At 42.1% G+C, this 21,229-nt stretch overlaps 1 protein-coding gene across 5 annotated transcripts in view; it reads right to left on the bottom strand.

Annotated features, from left to right (window-relative positions):
- Positions 1–21,229, bottom strand: part of AGTPBP1 (ATP/GTP binding carboxypeptidase 1) — a 143,071-nt gene that overhangs the window by 65,720 nt on the left and 56,122 nt on the right. For all 5 annotated transcript variants that reach the window (XM_048849808.2, XM_048849810.2, XM_048849805.2 and 2 more), the window contains exons 10-17: positions 20,061–20,269; positions 18,961–19,138; positions 17,821–17,915; positions 16,212–16,328; positions 12,021–12,733; positions 7,828–7,911; positions 7,462–7,548; positions 7,226–7,374 (exon numbers count right to left, since the gene is read on the bottom strand). In XM_048849808.2, coding sequence (XP_048705765.2) covers positions 7,226–7,374; positions 7,462–7,548; positions 7,828–7,911; positions 12,021–12,733; positions 16,212–16,328; positions 17,821–17,915; positions 18,961–19,138; positions 20,061–20,269 — 1,632 coding nt within the window. The remainder of the gene's footprint in view (positions 1–7,225; positions 7,375–7,461; positions 7,549–7,827; positions 7,912–12,020; positions 12,734–16,211; positions 16,329–17,820; positions 17,916–18,960; positions 19,139–20,060; positions 20,270–21,229) is intronic.

The raw sequence follows: 21,229 nt of genomic DNA, 5'->3' as shown, positions 1-21,229 counted from the left end.
GAGCCCCAGACATGCCGGTTCTATGATGAGCTGCATGCGATTCTAGGGGGTGCCCCTACCACTACCCCACCACCTGTCCATGGACACCTGCAAGGGGGGGAAGTTTCACGCAACAGGGATGAGGATTTTGGGGACGAGGAAGATGATGACACAACAGGCAAGCAGAGAAACTGTTCTCCCGACAGCCAGGAACTGTTCATCACACTGGAGCCAATACCCTCCCAAGGCTGGCTCCCGGACCATGAAGCCAGAGAAGGCACCTCTGGTGAGTGTACCTCTGTAAATATAATACATGGTTTAAAAGCAAGTGTGTTTAATGAGTAATTTGCCCTGAAGACTTGGGCTGCATTCACGGCCAGTACAGCCACTGGAAAAGAAGGCCAATGGCATTTTGGGATGTATATGTAGGGGCACTGCCAGCAGACCGAGGGATGTGATCGTTCCCCTCTATTCGACATTGGTGAGCCCTCATCTGGAGTACTGTGTCCAGTTTTGGATTCCACACTACAAGAAGGATGTGAAAAAATTGGAAAGAGTCCAGTGGAGGGCAACAAAAATGATTAGGGGACTGGAACACATGACTTATGAGGAGAGGCTGAGGGAACTGGCATTGTTTAGTCTGCGGAATGAGGGGGGGATTTGATAGCTGCTTTCAACTACCCAAAAGGGTAGTTGGAAAGGGATCCAAAGAGGATAGATCTAGACTGTTCTCAGTGGTAGCTGATGACAGAACAAGGAGTAATGGTCTCAAGTTGCAGTGGGGGAGGTTTAGGTTGGATATTAGGAAAAACTTTTTCACTAGGAGGGTGGTGAAACACTGGAATGCGTTACCTAGGGAAGTGGTGGAATCTCCTTCCTTAGATATTTTTAAGGTCAGGCTTGACAAAGCCCTGGCTGGGATGATTTAGTTGGGGATTGGTCCTGCTTTGAGCAGGGGGTTGGACTGGATGACCTCCTGAGGTCCCTTCCAACCCTGATATTCTATAATTCTATGAAAAGTCTGTTAATGTGTCTGGGGATGGAGCAGAAATCCTCCAGGGACATTATTAAGGGTGGCCATTCCTGCTGGGCTGTTTGCCTGTGGCTGAAAAGAAATCATCCCCACTTTTAGCCATGTGGTGGGGGGAGAGGAGGGCACGTTCATGCTGAGCTGTTCGCATTTGGCTGGCAGGGATCATCCCTGATACTAGTCATGCGGTGGGAGGAGGGGTGAAGCGATCATCCCAGAGACTTGGATTGGGGGTGGGGGCAGGGTTTAGTGGGGTCTGTGCTGCACATTAACCCAAAAACAGCAGCCCCTCCTTTTAAATGGCCAACCCAACGGGTGCTTGGTATGGGAAAGGAGGGTGCTGCTGTTTGAAACCATTCCCACGTGTTATGAAGGCTGAAGAAGCCAAAAGACTGCGGCTTACCATGGCTGCCTGCAAGCCGATTTCTGTTGCCTGGCCCTGCGTTTGATCTCTCACATCAAACCGGCAGGCCATCAATATAAGAGGCAAAATGGACCTTGTACCGAAAGCACATGTGCTATGTAATGTTAACAGCTTGGTTCACCATGAAAGAGTCTATCCATTGTTTTCTAAAATGTGTCTTTTTAAATATTACTCTCCCTTTTTTCCTCCCGCAGCTGCAAATGTTTCAACGCTTCCCCTATTATCTCCGTCCCAGAGGCTAGCGCAGATAAGGTGAAAAAAAAAACGCACTCGCAATGAAATGTTCTCTGAGCTCCTGCAGTCCTCCCACACTGAAAGAACTCAGCAGAATGCGTGGAGGCAAACAATGGCAGAGTCCAGGAAAACAGAAAATGAACGTGAGGACAGGAAAGATGAGAGGTTGCAGGAGCAAGAGGAAAGGTGGCAGCAGCGTGATGAGAGGAGGCAGGATGCAATGCTGAGGCTACTGGGGGGGATGAAACTGATATGCTGTGGGGCCTGGTGGAGCTGCAGAAAAGACAGCAGGAGCACAGACCGCCGCTGCAGCCTGTGTAACCGCCCACCCAGCTCCCCAAGTTCCTCACCCAGATGACCAAGAACACGGGGGCGGCACACTCCGGGCACCCAACCACACCACCCCAGAGGACTGCCCAAGCAACAGAAGACTGGCATTCAATAAGTTTTGAAGTGCAGTGTGGCCTTGTCTTTCCCTCCTCCCCTCATCAACCACCCCACCTGGTGCTTCCTTCCTCCCCAACACCCTCCCAGGCTACCTTGGCAGTTATCCCCCTATTTGTTTGATGAATAAATAAAGAATGCATGATTTTGAAACAACAGTGACTTTATTGCCTCTGCAAGCGGTGATTGAAGGGTGGTTGGCTTACAGGGAAGTAGAGTGAACCAAGGGGGCAGGTTTTCATCAAGGAGAAACAAACAGAACTGTCATACCGTAGCCTGGTCAACCATGAAACTGGTTTTCAAAGCTTCTCTGATGCATAGCACGCCCTGCTGTGCTCTTCTAATCGCCCTGGTGTCTGACTGCATGTAATCAGTGGCCAGGCGATTTGCCTCAACCTCCCACCCCACCAAAAACGTCTCCCCCTTACTCTCACAGATATTGCGAAGCACACATCAAGCAGCAACAACAATGGGAATATTGGTTTTGCTGAGGTCTAACCGAGTCAGTAAACTGCACCAGCGTGCTTTTCAACATCCAAATGCACATTCTACCACCATTCTCCACTTGCTCAGCCTGTAGTTGAACAGCTCCTTACGACTGTCTAGGGTGCCTGTGTATGGCTTCATAAGCCATGGCATTAAGGGGTAGGCTGGGTCCCCAAGGATAACTATAGGCATTTTAACATCCCCAACAGTTATTTTCTGGTCTGGGAAGTAAGTCCCTTCCTGAAGCTGTTCAAACAGACCAGAGTTCCTTAAGATGCGAGCGTCATGTACCTTTCCCGGCAATCCCACACTGATGTCTATGAAACGTCCCTTGTGATCCACCAGTGCTTGCAGCACCATTGAAAAGTACCCCGTAATGGCTGCCAAGGTGGTCTGGTCCCAAAGACAGGAATATGCGTTCCGTCTATCACCCCACCACAGTTAGGGAATCCCATTGCAGCAAAGCCATCCACTATGACCTGCACATTTCCCAGAGTCACTACCTTGATAGCAGCAGCTCAGTGACTGCATTGGCTACTTGGATCACAGCAGCTTCCACAGTAGATTTGCCCACTCCCAGTTGATTCCCGACTGATCAGTAGCTCTCTGGCGTTGCAAGCTTCCAGAAGGCTATCACCACTCGCTTGTGAGGGCTGCTCTCATCTTGGTATTCTTGCGCTTCAGGGCAGGGGAAAGCAAGTCACAAAGTTCCATGAAAGTGTCCTTATGCATGAGAAAGTTTCTCAGCCACTGGGAATTATCCCAGACCTGCAACACTATGCGGTCCCACCAGTCTGTGCTTGTTTCCCGGGCCCAGAATCAGTGTTCCACAGCATAAATCTGCCCCATTGCCACCAGTATGTCCAAATTGTCGTACTTTGAGAGAAGTCTGCGTCCTTGTCCTCATCACTCTAGTCACCACGCTGCCATCGCTTCCTCGCCTGCTTTTGCAGGTTCTGATTCTGCACATACTGCAGGATAATGCGCGAGGTGTTCACAATACTCATAAATGCCGTGGTGATCTGAGCGGGCTCCAGGCTTGCTATGGTATGGCGTCTGCAGGAGAGCAGAGTTGCAGCGGAAGCGGTGGCTGACGACTGATGCCACGAGAATAGATATTTATAGAGAACGACGAGAGGACCTGCGAGGTGGATTCATGAGAGCAGGAGAGCAGAGTTGAGGCGGAAGATAGCACCGCACACATTTCCTGAGGAAGAACACCTGTATCCGGGAGCCCATGACAGACAACATGGACAAATTCGCTATTGAGACAATAGCAACAGAGCAGAGTTGCAGCGGAAGCGGTGGATGACGACTGTTAGCAGTCCTACTGCACCGTCTGCTGAAAGCAATGTGGCTTCCGCACGGAAAAAAGGCAGGAAACGATTGTCTGCCGTTGCTTTCACGGAGGGAGGGGCAACTGACGACATGTACCCAGAACCATCTGCGACAATGTTTTTGCCCCATCAGGCATTGGGAGCTTAACACAGAATTCCAATGGGTGGTGGAGACTGCGGGAACTGTGGAATAGCTAGCCACAGTGCACCACTCCTTAAGTCAATGCTAGCCATGGTAGTGAGGACGCACTCCAACTTAATGCGCTTAGTGTGGACATACGCAATCGACTGTATAAAATCGATTCTAAAAAACAACTTCTATAATATTAACTTAATTTCACAGCATACATGTACCCTTAGTCTCTGGGATGATATGGTTGTTTCAAAACTTTCAGCAAACACCATAAAGAAAGTGTGTACCAGCATGGCCTGGTTCTATCTAATGTGAAGTTTCATTTCACCTGGCGTAGAACATGGGTTAGGAAAGAAAACGAGGAGGTGAATTGACAGATTGACGAGGAAGTTGGAAGCTGCCTTGCATAGAAAACTTAGGGTGAGACCCGAGGGAGTCCTTGCCCTTGTGAAAGACATATATGGGGGGCCTGGCCTTGAGGACCTGAATCCCTCCTATCTGAAAAACAAAACGCTACCAGAAAGACAGTTTTCACCGATAATTAGAGCAGGTAGCTGTAGGCGAAGAGGGAGACTCCATCAATATAATCAATAGTGAAACAGGGTCTCAAGAAGCAGAGGTTTTTCCTGACTGGTGAGTGTAAAGTCTAGAACCCAGGCCTGCAGAGCTCCCAGGCTGCTGACATCTTCATGTTGCCACCCAGCAGCAGCTGTCACAAGCTTGAACTCCACTTGCCCATGCCCTACTGTGGACACAGACCATGGGAAGCAGTCTGACAGGCTGCAGCCTTGTGTCTCCTGACTGGCTCCCTTGCCTATATAAACTCAAGAGGTATTTCAGGACATGTGCAGGCACCAGCCCAGATCTCCTGGAACTGACACAACCATTCCAGCTCCTTGCTCCTGAACTCCTGGCTTTGACCCCAGCTTGACTTGGACTTCATCTCCTGACCCAGCCCCTGAAACCTGACTCGAACTCTGAACCTTGGTATTGACCCTGGCCTGGAACCTATGGACTCCTCTGCTACTCCCAGCCTCAGGGTTTACCCAGCTCTGACCCTTGGTCCTGACTGCCCCACTGTGGGATGTGAAAAGACAACGTGGTCTTGTAAATAGGGAGGATTTGCAGAGATCACTGCCAGCTAAACCCTTATCAGGCTTAGAGACAGACCCAAATATTTCAGGGAAAGTAAACTGTCTAGTATCACTGCAATTGGAGCTGCCACTGGAGAAAGGTGTTGCTGAATTGCCTAAATAGAAACATTTCTTTCATTTGGCTTTTTATATCGGCCTGGTTAAAGGTTTTCCACCCTGAAGCAAGATGTCTTAAACAGTAGTAGATCAGCTTCTTTCTGAAGACATTATCCAGGCAGCATTCAAGCTATCCAGTGCAAGGATGTCTGGTTTGGGTACAGGCTCTGGCCTTGTTCTGAGAGTCCAGGTTGGGCAGAACCAGCAAGGTAAGGAGTTTCTCTAGGTCTGAGTACCAAAATTGCCTAGCTCATGCTATCCTGACTCCCCCACCGTGGACAGTACCAGATGCTTCAGAAAGTGTAACAGAGGTGTGGTATCCATCCTAACCTCCATTAGAGATTGGGCTCAAGCCTTCAAGCAGGAGGTTTAATATTCCTTCCAAAAATGTTGATAGGAAAATACAAGAGGGTTTAGACATTTCTATGGATAACAAGAATAACGAGCATTCTTGCTAAATTCTTGGCCTAAACAACTTCTTGTGACAATGAGTCCCTCATTTTAATTATGGGCTCTGTGAAAAAGTACTATCCTGCAATGATTGCAACTACTGAGTGGGCACCTGAACTTTTCTTGGTGGGTTATAAATCAAAATGGAGCCTTCTGTTTCTGCCTAGCTGCACAGCTGATTCAGAAAAACACTATTTAACTTTCAATTTGATTATCCAGAGAAACGAAGAATAGCTTCACACTTAGTTGGACTCTCGGACCTAAACAGCAGGGCTTCATGCTCTTCCCACTGATCTTTACATTCCGCTTTGATCCATGTCACAAGCAGGCTCTTTTGGTGTTCAGGTCTTTTGAGTAACAGACTATGCCTGACGTTCAGTACAAGACTGCCAACTAAGTCTCAAGCATCCTCCACTAGAAAGAGTTTGATGGGTTCTTTGTGCTCCTCCAGGTTCAGGAAGTGAAGGCAAGACAGATGGAACATCTATCTAGGTCTGATCTTTCACTCAAGTACCAAAGGCATTGAACACAGCTGTCTGTGACCAACACTGTGGCATCACAAGAACCACAGCACCTGAAGTCTGCCTTAATAATGCCACAGAGGTTTGCAGACCCAACTACTGGTACAGAGGCACAGGAAGGCTGAAAAACACAAGAGCTGAAAAACTAGCTCTGGATGGCCACATTGACACTGGTGAAAAAAACAACTTTTAAAAAAACTAAACTAACCAGGAAAATGCCCAAAAGGGCAAAAAAAAGAAAGACTGATGAAGGAAGTGTTCTAAGGCCACTGATCCTTTGGTGGATGGAAGAAAAGAACAGTAGTGGGGACCATGCTCTTTTTTATGTCAACATGTAGTTTGGAAGAGTCCAGCCCTAACAGACACTACTGGCTAGAAATTTCAGATATCACATGGGAAGTATGAACATTTCCAAAGTGGGGATGTAAATAAACAATTTTGAAAAGAGAACTTGAGTTTTTTTTCCACTTAAACCTACAGCTCATTCTAGTCTCCTACATGGATTTACTGATTACATTCAGTAACATGACATTTTCCCCTCACACATAAATCCCCAAAATCCAAGAGACAAAGTTGTTTGACAATGTTTGCACTTATTTTCATTTACTAAAACATGCAAAAACTTCCAAGGAGGGTCTTAATGGCTCCCCGTTTTCATCCTCTTGGCGCAATGTAGAACAACTCAGCTTTTCTTTCCAGCACCTTATGATAATAGCCTTACCACAATTTTAGTAGGAGCCTGGAACAGCATTCTTATACTTCAGTTTTACTCAAAAAATAATTGTAATGACATCACCACATGAAATATTATGAGTTTCATTTGTAAGGAAGAGATGAATAATCTAGTGATCCCAGGGGGGAAAGGTATCCTGTTCTGGATAGTCCAGTAGGTCTCCCTACATGCTAGTTTTCCATCCCTTTTGAAAAGAAGTCTTACCATAATTAAACTGACTGTTCGACTTTTCACAGTTGATGATGTTAAACCGGTAACCAATGCCTGGCCGCATTCCACTGACTTCAAAATAAAACCATTGATGATAGTGATTGCTGTTTATATCTGAGTTCAGAATGAGATCATACTCGTTTCTGAAGATTAACAAAGAGAAATAAGTCTTCTTAAAATAAGAAATTTGCAGTATATATGCAAAAATAAGAAAATGAAAGAGCTCTTACTTTCTAATTTGAATAACTTTGCGCAGATTTCCAGACTCAAATTTGGAGTTGAACTTCAAAAACTCCCCCTCTTCTGGCACTGAATAACTTTAAAAAGAAAGAAAAAGAAAGAAAAAAAAAAGACCATTGTAAGTAAAATGGATCTTTGGAACTCATTTGTTAATTCAGATTTTTGATTGGAAATCTATATCGAATAAATACATTCAGGATTACAGCAAAAAAGGTACAGTATTGTCCTTATTAAGACGACAGGCTTTACCACAGACTTCACATCTACTGTACTTTATCTTAAGCCAGAATAGTTTCCTTAAAGAAAGCAAAATTGACAATCAAATTGAAGATTGTTTTACAACAAATATAGCCTACCTGGGATTATCAAGGTCATACATGATTCTGTCTATAATATCATTCTGATGGATCAGTCTTTCAATATCTTGGGATATTTTTGTCCTGTAGTAAGAAGAGAATCCTCACTTAAAATACATTTTACAACAGTAACTAGAAATGGTACATAATTTGTGTGTCAACAAAGCTATAACACAAACATGCAGGGCCTGATTTTCAGTGAAGCCTCCATGTCATCCCCATGTGTGCACTTGTGGTGTGCAAGCACCTGCATTACACAGGTGACCAATTCTAACACTTGCTTGTGCAGGGGTTGAATCTTCATGTACAAAACCCATTGGGGTTTAACTTTTACGAAATAATTTGTTATTATAATTATAGCAGAAGCTCAGTATGTGATCTATATTATTTGGTATTAGTGCTTAAAACTAGGTAACCTTTGAAAATGATTCCGTTATAAGAGTAATTTATACAAGTCCTTCTGTAATTAAAATAAGGGATTTTAGGAGCTAGGCCAGTGTTTCTCAAATGTGGCCATTGTGGCCACGTGAGGCTTTTTGTGCAGCCACAACAGCCTCCTTGCTAGTGATTGGGGGATGGAGGAGGAGGAGAGAGAAGCATCAGCCCCACCCACTCCCTCCTTGTTGCTTCTTGATGCGCCACCCTGCACCGCCGCTGGAGAGAGGTGGGGCACAATGCTGCACGAGCAAGGTGAGTTCTTGACCCACCTTGTGGGGAGGGGGTTTGGGTGGCAGGCTCCAGCAGCGGGACTTCGGGAGCCTGGCCGTGACCCCAGGCTCTGACTGCGGGACAGCGAATACTGACACACACTCACAACCGGCTCCGGCCACGCAGCCCTGGCCTCCAGCTGTGGGGCTTCAGCCTCCAAGACCTGCTTCCAGCTATGTGGCAGGTGCTGGCCCCCAGCTCCAGTCCTGAGCTCAGGCCGTGAAGTGGTCAGCGCTGGCCCCAGGCACCAATGACCTCTAGCCCTAGCTGCATGGCAGCAGGCTCCAACCACGGGACTTTGGTGCTTAACCTCTGGCCACGGGTGCTGATCCCCAGCTCTGGCCACGGAGCTTCAGTTGGCCTCTGGCCTGCAGTTCCAGCTGTGCGGTGGCCCCAGGCTCCAGCTAAATGGACCTGGCCCTAGCTGCATGGCAGCAGGCGCCAACCCACAGCTCTGTTCCCAGGCTCCAGCCATATGGTGGTGGGAGCTAGCCCCAGGTGCTGATTCATGGCACCGACCCCTAGCTTCAGCCACGCAGCAGCGAGTACTGGCTCCTGGCTCAAGCCACGCAGCCCTGGGCTCTGGCACCCAGCTCCGGCCATGTGGCGGCAGGTACTGATCCTGGGCACAGACCCACAACTCCAGTTGTGTGGCAGCGGGCTCCGATCCCTGGCTTCGGCCATGCAGTTCCCGTCCCCAGCTCCGGGCTCTGGCAGTGGGCACTGAGCCCTGGCTGCATGGCAGCCAACACCAGGCTCTGGCTCTGACCACGTGACAGTGGGACTCACCACCCATCCTCATCACTCCTGGTCCCGCTGCCTCCCACTGCTCCACATCTATCCCCCATATTGCCCCGGGCCCTCGCTGCCTTCCCCAACCCCGAATCCATCCCACTATCGCCTCTGGCCCTTGCTGCCTCCCCTTTTGCCACCATCCCCTCCTTCAGGGAGGAAAAAAGTGATATTAACAAACATGCAAGTATCACCTTTCACAGCAGACTTACTAGCTATCTGTGAAAAGTGGTACTTGTATGTTTATTAATATCACTTCTCTCTTTTCATAGCCACCCAGGTAGCTACTAAGTGTGCTGTGATATTTACAAATATCACTCCCAAACTGGAAGGCAGCATTACTGAGTCTGCCAAAAAAACTGGCAAATATACATTACAATGATGTGGATGTGTATCTGGACACATTTAGTTGTTTTTCCTGAAGTTAATTAAGTATTTTAGGAAAAAGTGTCAGTACAACCATCAGTGAGTTGGTGGCTGCAGTCTGAGACCATCAAAAAATTTGTTGAGAACCCCTGGGCTAGGCTGTGGAGTGAGTGGGTTAGGACATTACTCTTTCACCTCTGGAGATCTAGGTTCATCTACTGACTGGGTCACAAATGAGAATGAGTTTGGTGGTCTCAGACAAATGCTTGGTGGACATTTTATCTACATTACAAATCACTGCATAATTGGCAGTATCTGTTCAAAGGAGGCGCTGGACTGGAAAAGCTAGAGTGGGAAAACTTGCACACCAGCTGCGATAAAATAGAAGGAAGCCGATTAACACTGTAGGGTGTTGCAGTGCAGTCTGAAAGTGGGTTCAGGCTGGCAATTATCTGCACTTAAAGTATATGTTACTGGGGAGAAGATACGCCATTTCTTGCTAGCCTAAGACAGTCTAACCACAAGAGTAACCAATCTTAAAAGAAATCACAAGCCCAACAAGTTACCCATGTAGCAGGAAAGACCGTCTAGGAGATAGGCCACTGGGACCTAGCTTCAATTCCTGGCTCAGCCACAGGACTTCCTACATGACCTGAGCAAGTCACTTTATCTACCCTATGCATCACTTCCCTATCTGTAAAATAGGGAAATATTATCCCTATCTCAGCAGGGTGTTGTCAGAATAAAATCCATTAACGATGTGAGGTATTCAGATACCTCAGTGACAAGAGACATATAAATTAAAATGATAATGGAAATGGAAATGAACTGGGAAAAACTGCAGAAAAAAAATAAAGGTAAAAGATACTGGACATTTTTAACCAGCTAATAGTTGTGGGGCTGGAAAAAAAGATAGCTGAAGATATTTATGTTTAAAAACAAAAAAAACTGGAAAAGCAAAAGAGATTACTTACCTGCAATTCTTCTTCTCTAACAGCAGCAATTATAATAGATTCACACTCTTGGATTTTGGTCTCAGGCACGAGAAGCTATCTAGCCATATTTAGAAGCTATCTAGCAAAAGAATTTAGAACTTTGGGATAGTCATGAGACTGGTGACTCATGGATCTTGAGTGATCATCCCAGCTTCCAAAATACCTGATCCTTAAAAAGCCCTAAAATGTACGGTAAGAACATAACCCTCAAATCTCAGGGTGTAAAAGAGCGGGTGTATATCTAGTAAACATTAACTTTAGCAAACTTGAACTACATTCTTCTCTGAAGGGGAGTTATAAGAGGATCCATGATTCAGTTAAAAAGCTCAAAATAGTTTCCTCAACAAAAATCATTTGGTCAATCCCTAGACAGATCTGCTTCACAATTCTTTCCCAAGTCAAAAACCAAAACAAAGCAAAAAAACAGTGCATGAAAACCATGATAATGGATTACTTACCCCTTCTTCCTAGAGAAACTAACAGTGTCTTTGCATCCCCACCTCCCACCAAAATCAGACTCTCCTTGTTCTGAGGAAAGGGAGCTATTTATATACCCAGCCCCAGTGAAAGCAGAACTTGTTAAAACCCTTGGAGAACAGCCCCAGCTGCCCTTCTCTCTTAGGGCTTGTCTACACTATGCAACTTTGAGGGACAAGGCTGTGCTTTTCAAGTACCTGTGAAAGACAAAGTTTTGATGACAACAAAATGACTGGGTATATAAATAGCTCCCTTTCCTCAGAACAAGGAGAGTGCAGACAAGCCCTTAGTCTGGGGGGTAGGGGGGGAAGGGGTGAGCGAGTGACTCCTCAAACCACACAATCCCAGTGTAATCCCTTTGTACTGAGTAGAGAGAACAGAGTTTTAGCCTACTCTACTCTTAGAATTCCAGCCTTGGGTCCTGAACACAGACAGCGGCATGGGTTTCTTCCTCAAACTTCCAACTTCAAAGCCAATTCCCCCAGCAGTCCCATCTCCTATCCTCCAGTAATGCTTAACTTTAGAAACTTAACGTTTACTGCTTACACCCTCCATTTATTTTCACATTAAGCTTTAAAGGCAGTATTTCTCATTTCAGAAAAACTTTTTTGGTAGCTTAACATTCAGATAGCTTTAATTACAGAAAATTATACCAAAAACTTCTTTCACAATAGAACTTCATTACCTTGTTTACTAGTTTGTACCAGCTTGTCATTTGCTTTCAGAACAATTTTCTTTGAAAATGTTTTAGAGACAAGACTATAAACAAAGTTGATAATTTTATACATTAAATATGAATTTCTCATTTGTATATTCTTGCAACAATTGGTCTTTCAAAGAAATGTATCAACTCACCTCTGTACACCATAAGGTCTTTCTAAGATAGGCTCCTTAAATGGAGGTGGAATGTGACCAAAGTAATCTGGGTAAGCCACTTCTGAATATTCAGGAACAGACTTTGTGTTTTTCACAATCTCAATATAAAGATCAGGGTCATGTAGTGGCAATATATCAGGCACCTCAAGCATCACTTGCTCCCCTGATGAATGCGAGCTGGAATCATCCTCTTCCTCAGGATCAACACCCGTGAAGCACAGCTTTCCCAGCTGGACAGATCGTCCCTCAAACAGAACACTTCCACAAGATGAAACATGCTGGCAAGGTTTATTACAAGTGAGTGAGGTAAGGCTAGTTTTGCTTTCTTTCTTCGTTACACACCCTGTTTTGTAATACTGTTCATTTTTTGAAGTATTCTGCAGAGTGATCCTGTCCAAGCCTTTCACTATTTCATAGCTTAGGCACTGGCATGACGAAAGCAGTTTCTTTTGATCACTTTGCTGCTGTAAACTATCGTCTTTGTTGCTGTCTTTCTTTGGCAAATCCAAAAAGGCTGGCCTTTTATTACACTCCCCTGCTTGCAAGTGATTGCTCTCTTTCATAGTAATTCCCTTGACTGAGTGATTTGCTTCTACAGACTGCTCCTCTCCTGCCGTAGGAACAACAATAGGTCCACCTAGATTTGCATCAGATGCAAAAGGCTTTGGTTCCTTGGAGACTAAGTCATAGTCCTTTACAAAAAAAAAAAAACAGAACATGATTAGGAAACAGTTTTTCACATTTTAAAAGTTTGTTTGTATTCGCTTATAAAAGGACGCTTTTCCTTTCCATGATTTTTAGTGGCAATAAAACAAGTATATTTTGGAATAAGGTATTCAGGATAAACATAATCCTAAAAAGTTTGCCTGTTAAGCTACAGAAACTTTGTAAAAGTTAACCTATTCCAAATGAAAAATGCCATGCCACCACCAAAATGAGGCAGTTCTTCAATGACATCACAAAACTTCCAAGTAATTTTTTTTAAATTGTGCCATGAAATTAAAAAGGTGTGCAGCATTTAATCACATTGCAGATATATAATATTGCTGACATAAGAACTAGAAAGGTTCATCAACGTCTTTGTCCTCTCATTAAAAACAAACATTTCCACTTGATCAGTTTTTACCCGTTTGCTTTCCAGTTTTTCCAATATTCAGATATTAAACAAGAAATAAAATGTATTTCCCTCAAGTTTTGACCATTTCCTAGTCCCTTCTCTCATGCAGATTTAGCAGTGTCCTGCTGTATGAAGTCTAAAGGAGAATAGTTAGCTCTTATATGATAATTTTCATCTTTAGATCACCAAATGCTTTACAAAGGTGGGTAATCATCATTATCCCTATTTTAAAGCTGGGGACAATGAGGCAGAGAGATCAAGTAATTTGCCCAAGGTCACAGAGCAAGCCAACAGCAGAGCCAGGAAGAACACAGGTCTTCTGTCTGCCATACCAACAGTCAGTCAAAAGCCCTAGGGAAACTATACACCTTCCTCAAAACCCCAAGAAACACTTTTGCCATAAGAAGTCAGACAAAAAGTAGCTATGAGAAGTCATCTTATGGCAGAAAGATATTTACTATTTCAAACATAAGTCTCTCATGTCATCAGATATGTACTCGCAAACAGTGGGAAAGTGCTCAGCTATTCATAGCTTCCAAGGCCTGAAGGGAGCACTGTGATCATCAAGTCTAACCTCCTATATAACACAGGCCATAGAATTTCCCCAAAACAAGTCCTGTTTGAACTGGAGCATATTCTTGTAGAAAAAAATCCAATCTTGATTTAGAAGAAGTGTCAATGACAGAATCCACCACAACTCTTGGTTAATTGTTCCAAAAAAAAAAAAATAAAAATGTACACCCCGTTTCCAGTCTGAAATTGTTTAGCTTCAACTTCCAACCATGGGATCTTGTTATACCTTTGTCTGCTAGACTGAAGACCCCATTATCAAGTATTTGTCCCCCATGTAGGTATTGATAGAAGTTAAGGGATGACTTGATCAGCCTCTGAGCTTCTTGAATCTATCACTAGATAGAGCTATCACATTTTCCAATTCCATCATCATTCTCATAGCTCTTCTCTGAACCCTCTCCAATTTATTAACATCCTTCTTGAATTGTGAGCACCTGAACTGAACATAGTATTCTACCAGTGCTTGCACCAGTGCCATACTGAAAGGTAATATAATCGCTCTACTCCTACTGTTCATGCACCTAAGGATCACACTAGCCCTTTGGGCCACAGCACTGCACTGGGAGCTCATGTTCAGCTGATGATCCCCTATGACTTCTCTAGTCTTTTTCAGAGTGAGCGATGCTCAGCTTACAGTTTCCAATCCTGTAAGGAAGGCCTATAGTCTTTGTTTCTTACATTTGGCCATATTAAAATGCATATTGTTTGCTTCCATGCAGCTTACCAAACAATCCAGATTGCTTTGTACCTGTGACCTGTCCTCTTCAATATTTACCACACCCCCAATTTGTGTGTCATCTGCAAACTTTCAGTGTTGGTTTTATATTTTCAACAGAACAACTTTACACCAGTTTAGACATATCAAAGTTATTTTTTTAAACACAGTACTTTTTTCTGATTAGTTACAGCAAGATAGACACTGATTTATAATCTTAAAATAAAACTCTTATATTGCTAGTGTCACTAGGTAAGCTGAAAAATGATTGGCACTAGTGACTAGCTCAGTAACATAATTAAGACGTAGTATAAGGTTAAAAATGACTCAAAATGGTATTTTGGAGTTCACAAATCATTGCTTCAATTACTCCATATCAACTTTGATTAGTTTACAAATAAAAATTTGTTGCTGGTTATACAAATAGCTGATGGCGTGTAATTATGTGATGCACTAATGAGATGCTTGAAGTACTGTTCTATTCTGAAAAAAGTGTTCATATAAAAAAAGGTACAGCCTCTTACATAACAGATCTGCTGTTATTTCAGAGCCGTCTTTACACTTGTGCCAAAAACAATTTTTACTCTTTTCTCTTATTAGCACAGCCACCATAGCAAGGAGAGAGTGACTTGTATCCTATTATTTCATGTGTATCAAAAAGATTTACTAATATTTTAAATTAGTTACATCTGTGTAAAACCACTGGAGGTGATGGGTTTACAGAGGCAATGTGAAATTTGACACGAAAGACAACTTCAAAACTACAGAGTTAAATATGGCATCCAGTTTGGCCTACAGAGTTTATTTATTATTAATTATTATTATTATTATATGTGGTGTTGAACAAGAGAGGAGGAAAAACTCAACCTGTGCTCCGAGTCAAGTTGATTTCAAAGGGCAAGAAACAAATAAAAAATGTCATTTTCTTTCAAGCCAAGTAAGTTTGTTCTGGAAGTTATTGAGACAAACATGGAATCCCATGGTACCATTTTTACAGTTATGATTCAGAAGAGATCTACAGTTTTCAAACATGCTAAAGTCATTTTCATTTAGTGTCATGAACACCCGCTCATAGTACCTGCTAAATCAATTGATTACTTGGAGCCTAAAGTCAATAGGGGCTCTTGTGACCATTTCCCTTTTAGCACAGCAAACATCATCCTAGCACTAAAAGCCAGCATTCCTTGTTATTTAAAAGAATATATAGTAATCTATGGTAAAATACAGTGTTCGTTACCAAGCATACCCTCTTTTCACATGCTCAGAGCATTCCATATGAGGATTCCATCTACAATCGTAGAATATCAGGATTGGAAGGGACCTCAGGAGGTCATCTAGTCCAACCCCCTGCTTGAAGCAGGACCAATCCCCAATTTTTGCCCCAAATGGCCCCCTCAAGGATTGAACTCACAACCCTAGATTTAGCAGGCCAATGCTCAAACCACTGAGCTATCCCTCCCCCCGAGGGACGTCCTTCCCCACACACACACTTTTCTCCCCTACCTCCAAGTGTGACCAAGACACCATGGGCCTTTTTAAAAATTATAAATACAGACATGGGGTAGTTATGCTTGCTATAAAAAATATTCCCACAATAACTTTAAACAGCTGAATTTAGCTGTTTGGCATGTAAGCAAGACATACCCCATTGAGGACTATGATCAAGTTTGAAAAGGATGGGTTAGAAGTTAAGAGTTATGAACAGTTAAAAACAGAGCATTCAAGATATGCAGTAAAACAATTAATGAAATCTAACATCCTTTACCTTAAAGTTATCTGCAAGTTCTGGGAAAAATTGTTCATACATTTTTAGTTCTTCTATGGGTCGTCCCAATTCTTGCCTTGGTTTCAGTTTGTTAATATCAGTCTCTATATCATCGTTCTGCAAGAGCAACAGAAAAAGTTAACTTCTCAGTTAAATTACAAAAAAGAGCTTCAAATCTAAAAAACAGTTATATATTAAGCACTGCTAATAGTTTACATAAAACAGATACTAGCATACCAATCTGATTTGTCGGCAGAAAACCTTGGATATATCACCACATGTATGTCATAAATTTTCCTGCCTGTATGCAAATATAGTATGTGTAATATATTTCTCAGGTGAAATCATTCAAGATGAGTACAAAGTTATGTGGGCTGCAGATTGGGATAGAGATTGTGATGGGGGAACTAATGAGTTGAGTACAGATAGGATATAAAATCATTTAACTGCTTACTCCATTGCTTTGGCTTACGGCCTACTCTAAAAAAAAAACAGAACACCAAAGTTAAGTAATGTTTTGATGTACAAATTTCCCAGCTTTAATAAGTATGTTTTAATTCTGGTAGTTATTCACACAGATACCATCAGTATTGATGCATATTGTACCCTGTGTAATGACTCAGGCAGAGCTGATATACCTCAACAAGCACTTCCCTCTCCACCATCCCACTTCTTGTAGTGGCCCTGAAGAACTGCATTTCTCCTCCATGTCCGGCTGTGTTGCCCCATTACAACTTAATATAGTCCAGACTTCTCTCATGCTTCACTCCTACTGTTCCCTCTTTCCATTCCGTAACACCCCTGCACCTTACCACAACTTCACTTTCCTACAACATTTGGCTTTTAAGCACTGATAACCTGTTTATCAGTATCCATTTTAAGGACGTTAGGCAGAAGGGCTGCAAAAGAAAGGGCTCTGGATGGGATGACAGAGCATCAGGATTGCATAAGAGGTACGGGGGAAATCCTAAAGGAGGGTCACGTGGAGGTGGGAAAAGTGGGGCTTGATATTGGAAGGCGAGAAACTTCATTCCGACAAAAAGCATGCATGTTTGTTTAATTTGAAAAAGTTCAGATGTGGCCCATGGCTACAGTTACTATCTGAAAGTAAATGCATGCATATGTACAGTTCATGGGGATTCTGGTTGTTTAGGGAGGAATGCAAAAAGTGCAGACGACAGAGCAATACTTCAGAGGGAACATTTTAAATGTTTCTGCTACGAACTACATGTAAATTCAATTGCCCTCTGAAGAGTCAGTGTGCCAACATCTGGAGATATTAAATCACTGATGTGTGAAACAGAGATATTTTAGACCTACCCTAGGTAGGAATCTTGATTCAACTTTAACTACAGAAGACTTTTTTTTCCCGAAGGGGACATAAGGGAATAAGACACCCAACTTCCATTCATTTTCAATGGACTTTCGGCAACTATCTCGATGTGCACCTCCATTTCGCCCCTTTGGAAATACCAATTGGACTCACTACTGATATCTCCTTAATACGTGAACACATAGTTATGGGGATGGCGAAAGTGAACTTCTAAAGTAACGAAAAAAATATATTGATGGTATAAATCTGCTCCCTTTGATTGGGTCTAGTACTAACCTTAAAGAGTTGGTCCTTATCTTCATTTTCATTTTCAATCTCACTTTCTGTTTCGATGTCATCATTGTCATCACTTTCATCTACTACGTCATCCACTGTGATATAAAATGCTCTATAAGTAAGGCAGATGTAGGTTTTCTACAACATGTACATTTCAGAAGAAAATGTAATGTGTAAAACTTTTTCACTCACCAACTGAAATCTGTCAATACCACACAAATTAAACTTCTGTGAAACATGTGAACGCTAAACATTAGCGGATTTATCAGAGACAGAAGGCTCAGCTGGCAATACTGCAGAACCATGTATTACATTTCTGTCCAGTAAGAACATTTAAACGATTCTTCCACTTTTTAAAAAAATATATTCACATAGGAAACGTTCAACATATGCACTGAAGACACTTTGGACCAACTCCTCAGGACCAGGCCTTCTCTGCTCAGCATGCGACTACCTCTTCCAAACAGGGCTGGGGAATTTAAGTTGCCTTTCTGGACACTTTGCACTGCTAGATTTTGGACTGGATCTGGCTCCAGTAATATGAAGGAAAGGACTTAACATTTTTAATTTATTTCAATGGAAAATAAACTAAGGTAAGCACATTGAACTGTTCGCATGATACAATTTAGGAACACTGGGCTAAATTCACTGCTGGTACGAGTGGACATACTACAGTGGCTTCAGTGCATATGTACTTAGTTACACTATCGGTGAATTTGGCCTATTATGGATCATAGAAAATACTCTAAAAATTCAAATGGATTTTGTGCAGGAATTTTGCAGATTTTTAGTAAAAGATCATTTAGGCACTCATTCTGTTGATTGGTTCCTTAATGAATGCAATATTAGTGCCTATTTAGACATTTGGAAGAAAGTAAATTCAGCCCATAGCCACACACATGCAGACGAAATTGTTGTCAGCTAACCTGCACATAGTACAGAAGATAGAATTTCACACTCTGCTCCAAAACCACAGACCTACCACTAAGCTGAAGGAGAATCTATATTAATTCACTCTCCCCAGTGAGCTCTAGAGGACTAGATAAATCACAAACATATGTGCAAGTCTGATCCATCTAGCAGAGAACAATGTTAAATATATATAAAAACAAAAGCCAACATATTACCAACTGACTATACCTTCAGGAGGCAAACTGTACATCTGGGCCACAGGACCACTAATAGGGATAACTGGTAGTTGGAAATGAAAAGTACTTTTAATAGTTGGTAGTGGAAGACGGTTTTTAGGAAAACATTTTCTCATTATTAAACTTGATGTGTTGACTAGAGGATCAAGAGTTCTCACAGCAAGGCAATCCTGTTACAGAAAAGAAAGAATGAAAACAATGGAATGCAAACTACACAACTGTTTTTAGAAACATACAACACTGCATGTAGAACATACAAAAGACTAGAATATTTTAGATTATATTGCCACTGGAAAACTCCAGAACAACATGAATTTAATATAAAAATAGTTATACTAAGGTACAACTAAGTTTTTATGACTACTTGAATAAATGGAATATAAAAGAATCTCTGCCTACTCCATTTGACTGAAACCTATAAATCCTCCTGCTACACCTTTATCATTTGGAAGAGAATTCTCTTTGGAGCTCAGTCTCTCTCCATTGGTAGCCTAAATTACTGCCAAGAAGTATAAAACTTCCATCACATGGCTAAAGCTGGAGAGAGGCAAAGCCAAAGAATGAGACCAATCACAGAAGTTAAACTTAATTCTTGTAGCAGGGCAGAGTACTACCACCACATGGAACAGGACCGTGACAATGATGCACTACCTTAGTATATGATTTCTGCTTTACATCTTAGGATGCAAAGCAGAAGACACCGGGAGACCTTCAGCATTCAACTAGAAATGGAAATAACCCCTATAGAGAGAGTCCCCATAAGGAAAGCAATAAAATCACATATGAATTCACATAGCTGGTGGTGTACCAGCCTTGACAGCTCTAATTCAGCACAGAAAATTTGGTTATGCACGGACGTAAAAAAGAGCCAAATATACTTTTATCATGGAATAGTAGTTTACAATATACACTAACAATTCAATGGTGAAAAGCAATTTAACTGTTTTGTTTAACTTTTGATCTTAGAAGTTGTCTTGTAGAAAATAAATGCTAACGACTGAGTCATGAGATCATTTAAAACAGCATACCCATAATAGCACACAGAAAAAAATCTTCATGTGCAATCATAGCAAAAAAAGCAATTAAACTCACTTGGGAAGTGTTGTAAAGAATTTTCATCCCATTGGCATCAATAAATGCTTTCCTTCCCAACTTGATATTTGTAACACTTTTAATACACTGTAAGATTCCTTTACGGATCAGCATGTGTCTGTGTCGACTATCATGACGGTGCCAGTCTACATAAATTGTTAAAAGCACATGGACATATCCTCTGTCTACCGCTCTCCTGGCATTCGTTTCTTAAGAAAAGAAAAGAAATTAAAAGATTGCTAAAGCATATAATAACCTAACTCTTGTTTTCACTAATCATCAGTCGTAAATATTACTTTTAGTTCAAGTTTAAAGCTAGCAACTTCACTTGTGTTCCATTTTATAGAATCATTATGGTGACAAGCACTCCAGTCATCCGTAGTGCAGTTTCCCTTTCTTCCACTGAATTTCATAAGGCATGTTCCACAAAGTAAGTTTCTACATTCTCTAGACATACCCGTGCATCCTTTGCTACTGCTTTCTATATCAAGACACAAAGCCTGTAACTAAGTCATTCTAAAACACATACTTAAGTTGGCTGAAGAAACTGTATTCAGTGAATACTCATATTTGACTCACTGCTCTATTGTGATTGAGCAGAATATGTAAAGAAAGATCAAATTTCCTAGATGTTCTAAGCCTTGCAATTTATTTAAACTGATGTAATGGTGACAGGCAGCACTACGATAGGTATTTGGCATCAGTGTTTCCTTTTTAACTTAACGTTTCCATGAGTTTATACATTTCTATTAATATTTGCTCCATGATAACATTTGGTGGAAAAAATGATAACTTCAGGCTATTGAAAATTTTTATTAAAACCCCACTTCAAAAATAAATTGGTTTGAACAGTAAGCTAAATGTGCACACAAAACAAGAAGTTTTCTGGTTTATATAGCTCACAAGTTATTTGTTTTACAAAACAGACATTAGCAAGCAGTAAATGTAGATGTGCTACTTTTAAATTATAATTAATTTTGAAAAACAATTACACTATTTCATAAAAAGAAAAGGAGGACTTGTGGCACCTTAGAGACTAACCAATTTATTTGAGCATGATCTGATGAAGTGAGCTGTAGCTCATGAAAGCTCACGCTCAAATAAATTGGTTAGTCTCTAAGGTGCCACAAGTCCTCCTTTTCTTTTTGCGAATACAGACTAACACGGCT

This window comes from Caretta caretta, chromosome 5 (genome assembly GCF_965140235.1).
Source record: "Caretta caretta isolate rCarCar2 chromosome 5, rCarCar1.hap1, whole genome shotgun sequence".
Lineage (NCBI taxonomy): Eukaryota > Metazoa > Chordata > Testudines > Cheloniidae > Caretta > Caretta caretta.
Note: the sequence above shows the minus strand (reverse complement) of the source record. Positions and strands in the feature narration are given on the sequence as shown.